The sequence below is a fragment of the Helianthus annuus genome, chromosome 6 (assembly GCF_002127325.2).
Source record: "Helianthus annuus cultivar XRQ/B chromosome 6, HanXRQr2.0-SUNRISE, whole genome shotgun sequence".
Taxonomy (NCBI): Eukaryota; Viridiplantae; Streptophyta; class Magnoliopsida; order Asterales; family Asteraceae; genus Helianthus; species Helianthus annuus.
The window spans coordinates 11,299,670-11,314,584 of NC_035438.2; the positions used below are offsets into that span (position 1 = coordinate 11,299,670).

Here is a 14,915-nt window from a genome sequence, read left to right on the forward strand (position 1 = left end):
CAACTATGATTTCTACGTACCAAACACTACCTAGGTGTTTTGTTATTTTAGGCGTTATTTTTTTACTATTACTTCCCTTTATAAACAATCTTTCTATATATAGCGTGACCTTTGCATACCTAAAAGGACACTTCCACAATATCCACCTTCCTTTCTTTCTCTCTCTCTCTATATATATCTATTTATATCTATTGTCTTCAGTTTGCTCACTTGTAGTCGCAGTGGTGAGTGGAGTGAATCTTCAGAAGGGTTACACGCTCTCAAATTTCCTCATATACCCTACAATCGTAAGTCAATATTTCTTCTCTTCATGTTTTGCACATATATAATTATATTTTATTATTTTACATATATTGGTGTTTAGATATCCACAATCGTAAGTCAATATTTCTTCTCTTCATGTTTTGCACATATATAATTATATTTTATTATTTTACATATATTGGTGTTTAGATATCCAAAATACTAATCAATTAATTATTTTTGATATAAGATACTCCTTTTTTCTTCTTTACTTTTCATGCATAAAGTTGATGAAGATAAATGAAGTCTAACCACCACATAAAATCTAAAGTGGAGAACTTGCATGAAAAATAAAAATAAAAATGAACGCTATTATCATGGAGGGGAAAAATCATGCATATTCACATGGTCCACTTTGATATGAACCATATCCACCATTTGATTTTCCCCGACCAAAATAAAAAGCTTTTATCAAAACCAATAATCTTCAACATGTTATTAACAATATATGTACATACACTAAATATCTTCTCCTTTCAAACCTAGATATTTAAAGGTTTTGCTTTTGCCATATACAAAATATACGTATTATGGCATAACATATTTGATACAGCTAACTTGAAATATATTTTAAATAAAATTTGTACGCATTTATTACGTTCTATTTCAAGTCAAACATTTTTACTTGACTATTACATGATATTTTTTATTTTTTTCATAGTTAAATCAACTCAAAATAAAGTTGGGTACTGTTCCTCAAGTTGCCTTTTAAAGGTATAGATAATAATATGTGTGTGTATTTAAGGTATTATGCAATTAACTTAACACAACAAATACAGTAGAAAATAAAACAAGGATATGTAAAAAAAATAGTGAACACAAAAGTGTTATTTTGGTGTTTTTCTCTATAAAAAAAGTGGTGTGAATTCAAATTCTTAACGAATGCAAGGTTATGTGGTATGTAAATGAAAAAAAAAATGCTAAAGAAAACGAAATAGAGAGATGGGGGCTTAATGGGTGTTTAGCTGAACCTAATGGCTAATTTATGGGTATGAAACTACAAATTCTATTTTCGTTATGGTGTTTATGGTTCAGTTCAATCAGTTTATTTTATTATTTTTTAATTGAGGTATGAGGAAATGAGAAACTAAACTGGCTAGGTTAAGTGGGTTAGTTAGACCATGCTTAGTCGTTGAAGTGAATAATGCCCCACCCTAGGGCGTTTTGCGCCATGTGGCAGCCCAGTCAGCAATGGGGCATTATTGGGCGTTTTTACAAAATGGGTGTAGTGGGGATGTGGGCCATTATGTTAAATGAGGTGTAATATAATTAAATAAAACAAAAAACCATAAAAAACCTTATTGGATAAACAATATGAAGATGGAATGTTATTGGTCAATCTCTCGCCCCAACCGCGTTATTCAAAACACGCCGAAACACATTTTTTGAGCAAACACGCTAAATAACGCCGGGGTGTGGTGGTTGCTGGCGTGTTCCGGATTTTTTTTAATTTTTTTTTAAAAACAACGCCCCATTACGGGCGGTCTTAGACCTATTGGTTTTAACATGTTAGTAAACTAAATCAATGTTTTTATATTAAACTTTCTAAACAATAAAGATGGTTGTATGTATAATTTATAAATGGACATTATGTTTAAAAAAAAGAGTTAATTACTGTTTTTGTCCCTGTGGTTTGTCAAAAATCACTATTCAGTCCATTAGTTTAAAAATTGCGATTTCAGTCCCGGTGGTTTCACTTTCGTAACCATTTCAGTCCCTGTGGTTTCACTTTCGTAACCATTTCAATCCATTTATTCTGTAAGTACAGGGACTGAAATGGTTAGGAGGTGGACTGAAATGGTTATGAAAGTGAAATCACAGGGACTGAAATCGCAATTTTTAAACTAATGGACTGAAACAGCGATTTTTGACAAACCACAGGGACAAAATCAGTAATTAACTCAAAAAATAATAATAATAATAACATTTCCAAAACTATTATTAAAATATTCCATTAACCCACCAACAAACAAAATGAGCAATTTTGTGTATAGTATTTGTGTTCACGTGTAAGTCCTAGTTTTTGTTTTTTTTTTTTTTTTCATGTGCGAATTCACTCCACCGACGACACGTATACTTCTCTGATCGAATTATTCCGATGGTATATGTTACACCTACCATACAAAAATAATAATATTTAACTTCGAATCTCCATGAAAACTCACACAAGTTTCATAAAACACTTTGTTTGTTACTAAGGTAAGCATTTTGTTCTCAATTACTACATTGTTTGATTTCTTAATTAATAAATGCTCTGCCTGCCTGTTGTTGCAAGGTCATTTCATTTTCGGCAAATTATTATTATTATTATTATTATTATTATTGTTATTATTATTATTATTATTATTATTATTATTATTATTATTATTATTATTTATGAACTCTAATAAGTGTTTGTTTGATGATGGCATTGTTCTGTTTTGTGGTACAAAGGAGTGTGATTTGTGTGGTCAACTATGGTAGCATTTGGGAAAAAGTTGAAGGAATTGCAGATCCAAGAATGGAAAGGGTAATCTTCTTCAACTTTCACATACTAAGGCTGGGGTGTGGTTCAAAGCCCCTAGGGTCTTGGTGGTGTCACGTCAGATCGACATCAGCGTCATGTCACAAAGGGTCTTTGATGATTTAAAACCCCCTATTAAACAAAATAAAAAAGAAAATATTTGATTGGTTGATGGTTAAAAGCCCACCCGCACACACCCTTTAGTGCTCGTTAGTGTGCTGGTGGGCCATCAATGGCGCCCCCTCTTTGGCGGGCAGGGGGTGGCTGAGGGGCGCTAACGAAGGTGATGTGGCCAGGGGCGGTATACCACATCCCAATCTATACCAACCATTAGATTAGACTATACGGTGTGGAATGCCATGAAGCTTCACGTCTGTCAGAAGGAAGGCGTGGTGCCAAAAAGTGTGGGGTGGGATAGGGTGTGGAAGGGTCACGATGCATACACTTTTTATATTTAATTTAACTTATACTAAAAAAAACAAAATCAAATAAAAAACCCACCACGCCATCAAAACAAAACACCTCATCACCATCCTCCCTCCATGCCGGTGTGGTTGAGCACTAGGGATGAGCTCGGTACCGGTAACGAAAGTACCTGTACTAAAAAACGTTCGGTACAGTAATGTACCGGTATTTGTGTGTAAAATTCGGTAAACTACCGGTACCGGAAATGCCAAAAAGTGGGCACCACGCAAAAATTTCGGTACCGGTACCAAGTCCTAAACGTTCATCCCTGTTGAGCGCTCCACGCCCTCCTCCACGTTGCACACCGTGTGGTCTTAAAGCGTAAAATGGTCCCCTTTTATACTAAAGGGGCTATGGATATGAGAGAGTAGAACTATATAGTTAAAGCGTGCTTGGGTATGAGCAATCCGAGGACGGGACCCGTCCTGGGAACCTCCAATTTAGCAACCAAAAAGAAAAAAAAAATTGTGAGCTCCTTGTGGGCAAACGGACAATATTGGTTGTTACAGCAGGCTAGATGTTACCCGGGTTTGAGTTTCATTTTTCGTATGCGGATTAAAAAAGTTGATTAAATTTTTTTTTTGAACAAGAATTATTTTCCAATGCAAACCAATGCAATGAAAAATGTTGTTAAAAGGCCTATAAGACCTGTTAATTAGTTTGTAGATTTATCATACAGCTTGCTTATTGTTTTCAGATCGTATATCGACTACAAGTTACTAAAAAAGAAAGTGAAACATTATGCTCGACAAGACGAGGTTGATGGCCCGAATCGCGAGTATGTTCTACATGATTTCTCTCTAATGCTTGACGAACAGGTACATGTCGAAATTTAAAAAAAAAAAAAAAATAGCAGTTGTTTTTTAAGCTAATAACCTATGTCATGGATCTTGTTTTGTTTCAGATAGAAAAGATAGTTTTGTTTTTATTAAAACACCAAGGTCAACTCGCGACCAGGCTATCAGGTCTTGCTGACCGCGATGATGAGTACCTTTCACATGGACCGAATCATGACTCGATAGTGGAACTTAGAGAAGCATATAGAGAAGTAGGAAGAGATCTTTTAAGGCTATTATTTTTCGTTGAAATGAACGCTATTGGTCTAAGAAAGATTCTTAAAAAGTTTGATAAGCGGCTCGGATATAAGTTCACAAGTTACTATGTCAAAACTCGAGCAAACCATCCTTATTCTCAGCTCCGACAAGTGTTTAAGCACGTGGTACAAACTAAAATATCGAAAAATAGCTGTCTTTTGTTGTTTGTGGTTGCAGTCTTGCAGATATGCAACCATTGGGTGTCAGCCCAATGGCCACCAGCCCGCATTCTAACCCGGAGGTGGCGGGTTCGAGTCTTGCTCGTTCCCAATGCCCCTACGGTAGCGGATTTACCCCAGACTCAGGCTTGCTGGGTGGCGGTCTGCGAGGTGGGATCACCTCGGCGGTTGGGAGGACCGTGGAATATCCCCCCCCCCAGTCTTGCAGATATGCATCACCACCGTATCTATACATGCAGGGTATATCCGCAGTCGTTGGATCCATAACTAGGAATCTTGCTGATCTGCAAGACGTGGATAGACGTTATGTATCAATTTATGATCACCCAAATATTCACATCTCGGTATTTGTTTATAAATTTCTTCGTTTTGCAAGATCATTTAAATCAGTAAAATGTCATTTTCGTCCCTGAGGTTTGACCAGTTTTGCGACTTTTGTCCAAAGGTTTGTTTTCCCGCATCTGGATCCAAAAGGTTTGAAATCTTGCCATTTTCATCCTGCTTGTTAACTCCGTCCATTTTTCTCCGTTAAGTCAAGGGTATTTTCATCTTTTTTGGTAACTTAAAGGGCAATTCACTCTTTCTCAGGGGTATTCGGTCTTTTTACATAAAGTGAACAAGACCGATTCCCCCTTAAGTTAACTAAAAAGACGGAAATACCCCTGACTTAACGAAGAAAAATGGATGGAGTTAACGAGCCTGATGAAAATGGCAAGATTTCATACCTTTTGGATCCTTATGCGGAAAACCAAACCTTTGGACGAAAGTCGCAAAACTAGCCAAACCTCAGGGACGAAAATGGCATTTTACTCATGATTTTATTTCTTGCTGCAAATTACAGGATCCTATAATTGAATCAATAAAAGCAGCTGAGAAACGACTACTGAACTCAACTGATTTCCTCCACTATTTGGGAAAACATGCGTTTATAATGCAAGACGAGCTGCCATCGCCCTCATCCGAAGAGCATATTGTGAACGAAAGATATCATTTTATGTCACTTCTTTTGAACTTGGTTAATACGTTTTTGTATATGGTGAATACGTACATCATTGTCCCGACAGCAGATGACTACTCTTTGAGCCTTGGAGCTGCAGCCACGGTTTGTGGTGTTGTGATCGGATCAATGGCCGTTGCACAGATTTTTTCGTCGGTTTATTTTAGTGCATGGTCAAATAAATCGTACATCCGACCTCTTATATTCAGCAGCATTGTTCTTCTTATGGGCAACACCTTGTACGCCCTGGCTTATGATCTTAACTCGATATATGTTCTTCTGATTGGACGTTTGTTCTGTGGGTAAGCCGTCTATATCTTGTAGGAATTTGTCTTGTTAAACTAATAGCGTATTACTTTTGTGACCCGTTTCAATTTGGACCTGTTTTGACCCGTTGCACACCCCCTATATAGTTAACTATAAAGTGATTTTTTAAGACTAAAATGCGATTTTCCTCCCTGAAGTTTGGCCACTTTTGCGACTTTTTCCAAAGGTTTTTTTCCACATCTGGATCCAAAAGGTTTGAAATCTTGCCATTTTCATCCGACTCGTTAACTCCATCCATTTTTCTCCGTTAAATGTGGAGCCTTTCCGTCTTTTTAGACATTTTTTATCAAAATAAAAAAAAAAAAAACACTATAAGAAATAAAGATCCACCTCTGTCGACTTTCTCCCCACCCAAACCCTTTAATCATCACAAAAATGTCTAAAAACACGAAAATACCCCTGACTTAACGTTAGAAATGGATGGAGTTAACAAGTTGGAAGAAAATGGCAAGACTTCAAACCTTTTGGATCCAGATGCGGAAAAACAAACCTTTGGATGAAAGTTGCAAAAAGTAGCCAAACCTCAGGGACAAAAATGACATTTTACTCGATTTCTAATTAGGAACTTGAAGAATTCATGGTAAATAGACCAACTTCAAAACAAGATGAACATGTTTGACCTTAAAAGTCTGATTTTTGAAGAGTCTGATCTTATTGTTTGGTAGACTGGGATCAGCTCGGGCTGTCAACAGGCGGTATATTAGCGACTGTGTGCCGTCAAAACTAAGAATGAAAGCGTCTGCTGGGTTCGTGAGCGCGAGTGCACTTGGAATGGCTTGTGGTCCGGCTCTTGCTTGCCTATTTCAGACACAATTTAAAATACTTTGGTTCACCTTCAACCAAGATACTTTACCCGGGTGGTTCATGGCATTTGCATGGTTCATCTATTTACTATGGCTATGGTTGTCTTTTAGAGAGCCACCACTTGAGAAAGAAGACATTGTTGTGCAGCACGAGACATCTGGTACGTTTTATATTCTCACATCTTGTAACTCAACTCGTTCATTTCTCAGTAGATAGATTTGGGTTGGGTTTTTTTTTACTAGGGGTGTTAGAAGCCAAGCCGCTAGTGAGCTACTCGAGATCAGCTCGCTAAAAGCTCGAATTGAGTTGAGTTTAAACGAGCATGGGCTTGACCGCGAGCCTAAAAATAAACTTGTATGTAAATGAGCCTAAGCCCGAGCTTCACTTATCGAGCTCGAGTAGTTCACAGGCCTAAACGAGGCTATTATTTATATTAACTTTCTAAGACAGCATTGGCGAAGCTTTGAAGGGGCCGGGAGGGACGCCCGACCCCCCGAACTTTTCGCTCAGTAGTGTTATATATGTAGTTTTCGTATAGAAATTTTTGGGTATATACGTTTTCGACCCCCAGATTCTATAGAAATTTTGGGTATATACGTTTTCAGACCCCCCGTCGAAAACGTCAAGCTTCGCCACTGTAAGACAGTATTAGTTATTTGTATATAATTATGATAAGAATAACTAACTAAATTGTATTATGTTATAATAAAAACTATGATTATATATAATACATTAGGCAAGCTCGGGCTCGGCTCGTTTACACCACTTGTTGCTACTTTTTATCTCAAACGGTGAAACGGGTCAAAATAAAAATAGCTAAATAGGAAATGGGTCAGACAGAGTCAATAACTTATATTTTATAAAATGGGCAAATAGATGTTTGTGGGTCAACCTGGCCCAAACAGTGTTGACTCGTACTAAGAATGACCTGGTTCAACTCGACCCGGTTCAGTCTGTTACCCACCCTGCTCATCTTGCCACCTCCACTCCGTTTTCAAACAAATGCGAACAAATTAGTAGTTATGTATGTTGTTGGTAGCAGGTACCACCGTAGAAATTGGTTTTTCCGAGCCTTTACTTTTGGATTTTGGGAAAAATGAAGAAGATGAAGATCAGCAACAAGAAGATGATGATCCTAGCGATGAGTTATCTGAAGATAACCGTGAGCCTGTGACATCTATTATGTCTGCATACCGACTGCTTACTCCATCTGTCAAGGTTCATTTCAATAACTAAATTATCATCCTAATAATATCTTTTTCATATCATTTGGGTTGCCTGATCCGTTTTGACCCGTTACCCAACATGTCCATTTATATAACTACATGTTGACACCTTATTGCTTGTGAACAGGTTCAATTGATTATATACTTCATGCTCAAATACGCTATGGAGATCTTACTTGCTGAATCGAGTGTCGTCACGTCATACTACTTTGTGTGGTCAACAAACAACGTCGCCATGTTTCTTGCTTTTCTTGGGCTGACTGTTCTTCCCGTCAGCATTTTTGTCGGGAGCTACATCAGCAATGTGTTTGAAGAAAGGTAAAAAAAATTTAGGAAATTTCATAATTTTTATAATTTATTCCAATATCTCTTATATTTTACAAACATGATCGTGTTGTCGATACAGGCAAGTTTTGTTGGCTTCAGAGATAATGGTATGCTTGGGTATCGTTTTAAGCTTTCATACGATCATCCCCTATTCGGCACCTCAGTACATCTTCTCGGCTCTTCTAACATTTGTGTCTGCTGAAGTTCTTGAAGGTACATACAAATCTACCTATATATATGGTTGATTAATAATACATAATACAATAGTATTGTTAAATTAATAGGTGTGAACTTGTCCCTCTTATCGCGGGTGATGTCATCTCGCTTATCACGTGGGACCTACAATGGCGGGCTACTGTCAACTGAAGCTGGGACGCTAGCTCGAGTGGTTGCAGATGGAACGATTACACTTGCAGGATACTGGGGTATGAGTGAGCTCTTGAACATCACGTTACTTCCTTCACTCGTTATTTGCATTGCGACCATTATAGCCACTTCCTTCACTTACAACTCTCTTTATTAGTACGCGGCTTATGTTATGTAAATAGCAAACGAAATGTGTATATAACTTCTAAGGAGTCGTGACGCGTTTAGTTTCATCCTCACTTCTCGTGACATGTCTGTTTTAAGGTAGGTAATAATTATGACGCGGGTTGTAATGGATAGTGTTTAAATTATGTAATGAATGACTACTTAACAAGAGTTTCCCTGTTGTGACCTGTGTTGTAGCATGTGATGATTCCATTCCTCTGTGTGCTTCCATTGTTGATAACAAAATACATTGTTCAAGGTAGGGGTGTTCATGGTCCTGTTTGGTCGGTTTTTGGGTCAAACCGTGAACCAAACCGTTAGTCACACTTTTTGATAATTGAAAACCGAAATCGAACCGTTGAATTCTTAAACCGAACCAAACCAAACCATTATTTACGGTTTGGTTTTGGTTCGGTTTCACGGTTTGAGCCTTATTTGCTAAAAATGAAAAACAAAACAAAAGAATAAAAAGAAAAACAAAATGTCCAAATTAGAGAATATCATAACACTTGTCCATATGGACATTAGGTTAATATATGGGCCGACATGTACTGTATTAGATATTGAAATTGAAAGTTCACATAGGGCACAATTTTAGTTAACATAATCAATTTACTTACTTATACTTATAGATTAAATTTAGATTTAAATTTATTTATGTCCTTATATATGTAATATATTAAATATTAAAAAATAAAATAAAATACAATCTTACGGTTGGTTTTTGCGATAAACCGTAAACCAAACCGTTTGCTACGGTTTGCAAATATTGAAACTGACCGACCGAAAGATAACTAAAAAACCGACCGTGAAACCAAACCGATAATTGGTTTGGGCAGTTTCACGGTTTAAAACCAAACCATGAACACCCCTAATTCCAGGTCCATATTAGTGTCATTACCCAAAGCATCGGTTTCAACATCATGATCAACATAAGCCTTCAAGATGCATGTATAATAATATTTAAGATTATTAACATAAAAAAATTAAAAGGAAATAACCTCAATTTTCACTAATTGGCGGATAACACTTCCAACTTTCGATTTGTACCACACAACACCCAACTTTCAACTTATTTTCCTATGGCATTCTCAACAAACTAACTTAACCCAGTTAGTTTTCTTGCTATGTGACACTTTATGGTGACGTAAAGATTGATGTGGCAGCTGATTTGGTCTTTTTGATGAGGTTGCATATGACTTGGCTTTTTTGATGACGTGGCAGCTGATGTGGCATCTAACGTCAGCAAACTTGGTTAATGTTGGGTTAGTTTGAGAGTGAAATAAGTTGAGAGTGGTATGATACAACTCGTAAGTTAGAAATGCTATCGACCAATTGATGAAAAAACCAAAAATAAAAAATGCCCTTTAATAATTTAACTTAACTCACACTTAAACAATTTTTATAGTTACAATTTGTTAGTAACTAAGAAAATACAAGAAATATTGCATAAACCAAAATTGCATGCATGAATGATTCAATGGTTATTAGATCATACACAACACAACCAAATTTCATTCTTCCTTAACAAATCCCATCAAAAAAATCTCATCTTTCACCCAAAATCCCTCCAAATTTAAAATCCCCAATGTAATTGAAACCCATCATTTCAGAAATTCATCACCCAGATCTCTTACCAAACTAATCCACATCAAAACCCATCTCAAATTTCTAGGGTTTCTGAAAATAATAAAAACAGAGTGAGGGAAAAAAAATGTCGGGGAAAGAAGATATGCCGGAAGGGACGGTGCGAAATGTAATGGAACAGGAGAATTTGAAGTGGGTTTTCGTTGGTGGAAAGGGGGGTGTTGGGAAAACTACGTGTAGTTCGATTCTTGCGATCCTTTTGGCGTCTGTTAGATCCTCTGTTCTCATTATTTCAACTGACCCTGCTCATAATCTTAGCGATGCGTTTCAACAGAGGTTCACCAAGGCTCCTACTTTGGTTATTGGCTTCCCCAATTTGTATGCTATGGTTAGTCTTGCCTCTTTTTTTTGGTAGGTTATGTGAACAGAGGTGGTTGGTTAGGTGTAAAAAACAGAGTCACTTGTTTGAATTTGGAATTGAAGTATGTGTGTTGTGTTAAGGTTTTCAGCTTTTAATTAATGGTTCAGACCGTTTGTTTCGCGAGCCAGGGGCGGTTCTTAGAAGGCCCGTGCCAGGCCACGGCCCTGGGAAGTTTTTCGGCCGTAGTGCTAATTTTCCGTATTTCGATCGAAATTTTTTATATATACTATGTTCGGCCCGGGCATTTTTTAGTGCACGTATCTTTCGGCCCTGGGACGTTCAACGGGCAAGATCCGCCACTGTCGCGAGCAAGTATCTGAATGGTTTATACATTTGTGTTAAGCATTATACGAGTCTGAATGGTTAAGTACTCTTATCTGAATTGGTCAGACCTTTCACATCTGCCTTTAATGGTTCAGACCTCTTACTTGTTCAGATCTCCTTTTACTGGTTACTTATCCATTCAGAAGTTGCCAAACAACCCTAGATTTTTGTAAGACTTGTTCTTGGGTGAAATTTGATTATGATCATGGGTTTTAGTTAATCTATTGGTGGTTAGTAGGGTGTTGCTGGTTTGGTAGGGTGAGTTTTCTGGTAATGGGTTGTCATGGTTACCAAAAAAAGTTAAAAGGTTTGGAGAAGTAGATAAAAAGTTTACGGTTACCAAAAAAGTAAAATAATTAAAAAGGTTTCAAGAAGCAAATAAAAGTTTTGTGAAAAATTTACGGTTACAACAACTATACCCAATAAAATGTCACTGATAGCAAAGCTACTGGTAGGATCCCAGGAGGGTGGGATGTACGCAAACTGTACCTCTGTCATCCCAGAAGACACAAAAGATAGAGAGACTTGTGATAGGAACCTGGTTCGGGTCTATATCCGTAAGGGTAAACGGGTCAAGTCACTTATTCAAGTTCCCGCTTAAATTATTTAATTCAAGAGAAATTAATGGAGGGAAAGTAGTGGGGAAGTTTTGAATTAGTTATAGCTATTAGCTAGTAACTGTCTTAGGATTAGTATTAATTTCTTTGTTCTTCCGTTGTAATTATTTGATTACCTACACATCCAAACACTTCCGTTGTAAGTGGTGGAACGATCTTCGCTAACGTAACTTGTGACAAGTTCTGGTTCTTATTTAAGTCGATTGTCTTGTTTGTGTTTAATGAAATGTTGCATCTTGCTTAGGCCTTTTTCAGATGTCTAATTTCAAACCAGAGTTGTGCTTCTTAATGTTGTGACCTTACATATTATATTTTGTATTTTAGGAAGTGGATCCCAATGTGGAGGAAGGAGAAGAGGGGGCAGAAGGAATGGACGGTTTCTTGTCGGATTTAGCAAACTCAATTCCTGGAATCGATGAAGCTATGAGTTTCGCTGAGATGCTAAAGTAAGAGTCCCTTTTTATAGTTCTATAACCACCAATGAAACTATCGATATTTGGAGGTAGTATACTAATGTCACTCTAGAAATCGAATGCTTTACATGGTTATTTGAGGCTTTAAGTATATGTTCAATTATATTCTTCGTTCTAGTTTTGGTGTCTGCTTTCGATTTTTGAATGCCAAATTGACTTTTTTTTGACCTCATCGTTTGCACGAATGTATTTGATCTTTGTATAAATTTTATTGTTGTATTAGACTTTACATAAAATAGGTGGATGTGCTCAGGTATTGAGGTCAATAAAACGGTACACTTAAGTCAAGGCAAACAGTACAATAATGCACTTCTATGACGATAATTAATGATCAATAGCAACATGCGATAATGAGTCTAACAAATAGTAGAACTTTAGGAAAAAAAATGAGTAAATTGCCATTTTAGTCCTTGAGGTTTGTCCCAAATTGCCATTTTAGTCCAAATAGTTTTTTTTTCTCCTCTGGGTCCCTGAGTTTTCCATTTTTTTGCCATTTTGATCACATTGTCTAACTCAGTCTAAAAACCTTGTTATAACCAGGGGTATTATTGTGGTGGTGATTATTGTGGTTGTTTGAGTATAAAATGATAAAAAGAAAAAGATTATAAAATGGTTTTGGATGAAAATGGCACTTTAGAAACCTTTTTTTGTTAATGTCAAAAATACCCCTGGTTATAACCAGGTTTTTAGACTGAGTTAGGAAATGTGATCAAAATGGCAAAAAAATGGAAAACTCAGGGAGCCAGGGAGAAAAAAAAACTAGTTGGACTAAAATGGCAATTTAGGAAAAACCTCAGGGACTAAAATGGCAATTAACTCAAAATATATATATAAAAGAACTAACATTTATTTTGGATATAGAATTTACAAGCTTTGACATTGAATTGTCAGAGGAAGACACCTCAAGTGATATTTTGGCATTATAGATGATAATGTTAATATGTTATTAAGATCAAGGGTATTCCAGGATATAACTTTTACTTTTTTATTAATTACGACGCAAGGTTGGTGCAAACGATGGATTACTCGGTGATAGTTTTCGATACTGCTCCCACTGGTCACACGCTTCGGCTGTTGCAATTCCCATCGACGTTAGAGAAAGGTCTTACCAAAATGATGAGCTTAAAGAGTAAATTTGGTGGCTTGTTGGGTCAGGTATTTTCTTCTTTGCTCACATAAATATGTATTTTAAGTTTTTACAGAGTGACAAAAGATTTCTTGTTTTTGTCATTTTAATGGCAGATGGGTCGTTTGTTTGGAGTCGGAGATGAGTTTGGTGAGGATGCAATCCTTGGAAGGCTCGAGGGCATGAAAGACGTGATTGAACAAGTCAACAGACAGTTCAAAGATCCGGTAACCGTTTTAAGTTCTTTTTTCTGCAATATTGAAAATTAAAAGATTTGACTTGTTTTCTTCTTTAATAGGACTTGACAACTTTTGTATGCGTATGCATCCCAGAGTTCCTGTCATTATACGAGACAGAGAGATTGGTGCAAGAACTCACTAAATTTGAGATAGATACACATAATATTATCATCAATCAAGTGCTTTTTGATGAGGAAGGTACACATGAATACATTTTTTATATATTTTTTTTTTTGAATATTTCCTTTGTAAAAAAGTGTAGTTTTGATAAATTTTTTATTTTAGGTGTTGAATCGAAGTTGCTCCAAGCTAGAATGAAAATGCAACAAAAATACCTAGATCAGTTCTACATGTTATACGACGACTTCAATATCACAAAGTTGCCGTTACTGCCAGAAGAGGTATAAATTTCCAAAATGAAAGCTTTATCGTCAACAAAATGACTAATCTACCCTTGGAATAATCGTCACTGATTCCTAAGGGTATCGGCCATCGGGTTATCATATGCGATCGTTGTTGCAGTCTTGAGTGATTAATCTAGCAAGCAGGAAACTTTCTTTTAGCAAAATGACCAATCTACCCTTGAATACAATCATTGTTGAACCTCATTATATCACACACTAGATGTTTTACTTTTACAGGCTTGTGTTCTATTTGCTTTATTTAGAAAATATGATATAATATAATGGGCAGGTTTGTGGAGTGGAAGCGTTAAAAGCGTTTTCGAAACATTTTCGAAAACCATACGAACCTTCGATTGCTCGAGGGACCGTAGAAGAGCTGGAACTCAGAGTTTCAAGGCTACAAGGACAGCTTAGAGATGTGGTATCAGAACTAGAAAAGGCCAGGAAAGCCAATAAAACACTCTAAACCTACACTTTCTTTTTTTTTTTTTCACTTTTGTAAATTTAGATTACAATAAACCAAATTCTTTGTTTCAACTTTGTAAGATTATTATTGTTGTTATTATTACTATTATCATTCTAAACGGTCTTTATGTAAACACATGATTGCGTCATGTACATTTTGTGTTTGTATATACGTGTATCCGACATGCATATCTGTGCATAGTACATTGTGTTTGTATATACTGTCGAATCCCTAAATCCCTGGATGACGTTCAAAGGGTCTTCGCTGACGTCGTAATACTCCAGCCCTTGCTTGCTACAAAAAAGGAAACCGTTAGCCTCGTCAATGAGGGCCCCCGGGGGTTTTAGTTACATATTTGTACATACTTATGTGTATATGCATTATCATCAATGTTACATTTTTCATAAAGCCAGCTCTTGCTAAATTGTCATCATCCTCATGTGTTTGTCGGCATGGACAACATTTGCTAAATTTGTACTCGAAGATTATTCGGATGCTAATG

General features: G+C 36.6%; 2 protein-coding genes across 5 annotated transcripts; both read left to right on the forward strand.

Moving 5' to 3' along the window:
• Positions 1-100: 100 nt before the first annotated feature.
• Positions 101-8,956, forward strand: LOC110864733 (SPX domain-containing membrane protein At4g22990). 4 transcript variants are annotated; one of them, XM_022113858.2, is made up of 11 exons: positions 101-287; positions 2,737-2,812; positions 3,969-4,089; positions 4,176-4,490; positions 4,784-4,888; positions 5,386-5,843; positions 6,534-6,832; positions 7,715-7,890; positions 8,026-8,216; positions 8,305-8,438; positions 8,510-8,956. In XM_022113858.2, the coding sequence occupies exons 2-11, from the start codon at positions 2,760-2,762 to the stop codon at positions 8,746-8,748; spliced, it is 2,091 nt and encodes a 696-aa protein (XP_021969550.1). In that variant the 5' UTR covers positions 101-287; positions 2,737-2,759; the 3' UTR covers positions 8,749-8,956. The 4 variants fall into 4 exon arrangements, with proteins under 4 accessions (XP_021969550.1, XP_021969548.1, XP_035830287.1 ...); XM_022113856.2 differs by having other exon boundaries at positions 107-287; positions 7,712-7,890; XM_035974394.1 differs by lacking the exon at positions 101-287 and adding an exon at positions 2,324-2,502 and having other exon boundaries at positions 8,510-8,944.
• Positions 8,957-10,228: 1,272 nt separating this feature from the next.
• Positions 10,229-14,531, forward strand: LOC110864732 (ATPase ARSA2). The gene is made up of 7 exons (XM_022113854.2): positions 10,229-10,731; positions 12,030-12,151; positions 13,183-13,333; positions 13,421-13,531; positions 13,603-13,741; positions 13,829-13,944; positions 14,237-14,531. The coding sequence occupies exons 1-7, from the start codon at positions 10,471-10,473 to the stop codon at positions 14,411-14,413; spliced, it is 1,077 nt and encodes a 358-aa protein (XP_021969546.1). The 5' UTR covers positions 10,229-10,470; the 3' UTR covers positions 14,414-14,531.
• The last annotated feature ends 384 nt before the right edge of the window (positions 14,532-14,915 follow it).

Bases quoted from the DNA above. Each gene is read 5' to 3' on its own strand.
- LOC110864733 (XM_022113856.2), top strand. From the start codon at position 2,760: ATGGTAGCATTTGGGAAAAAGTTGAAGGAATTGCAGATCCAAGAATGG. The intron at 2,813-3,968 runs GTAATCTTCTTC...TATTGTTTTCAG, and splicing joins CAGATCCAAGAATGGAAAGG to ATCGTATATCGACTACAAGT. The intron at 7,891-8,025 runs GTTCATTTCAAT...GCTTGTGAACAG, and splicing joins TGCTTACTCCATCTGTCAAG to GTTCAATTGATTATATACTT.
- LOC110864732 (XM_022113854.2), top strand. From the start codon at position 10,471: ATGTCGGGGAAAGAAGATATGCCGGAAGGGACGGTGCGAAATGTAATG. The intron at 10,732-12,029 runs GTTAGTCTTGCC...TTTGTATTTTAG, and splicing joins TCCCCAATTTGTATGCTATG to GAAGTGGATCCCAATGTGGA. The intron at 13,334-13,420 runs GTATTTTCTTCT...TTTTAATGGCAG, and splicing joins TTGGTGGCTTGTTGGGTCAG to ATGGGTCGTTTGTTTGGAGT.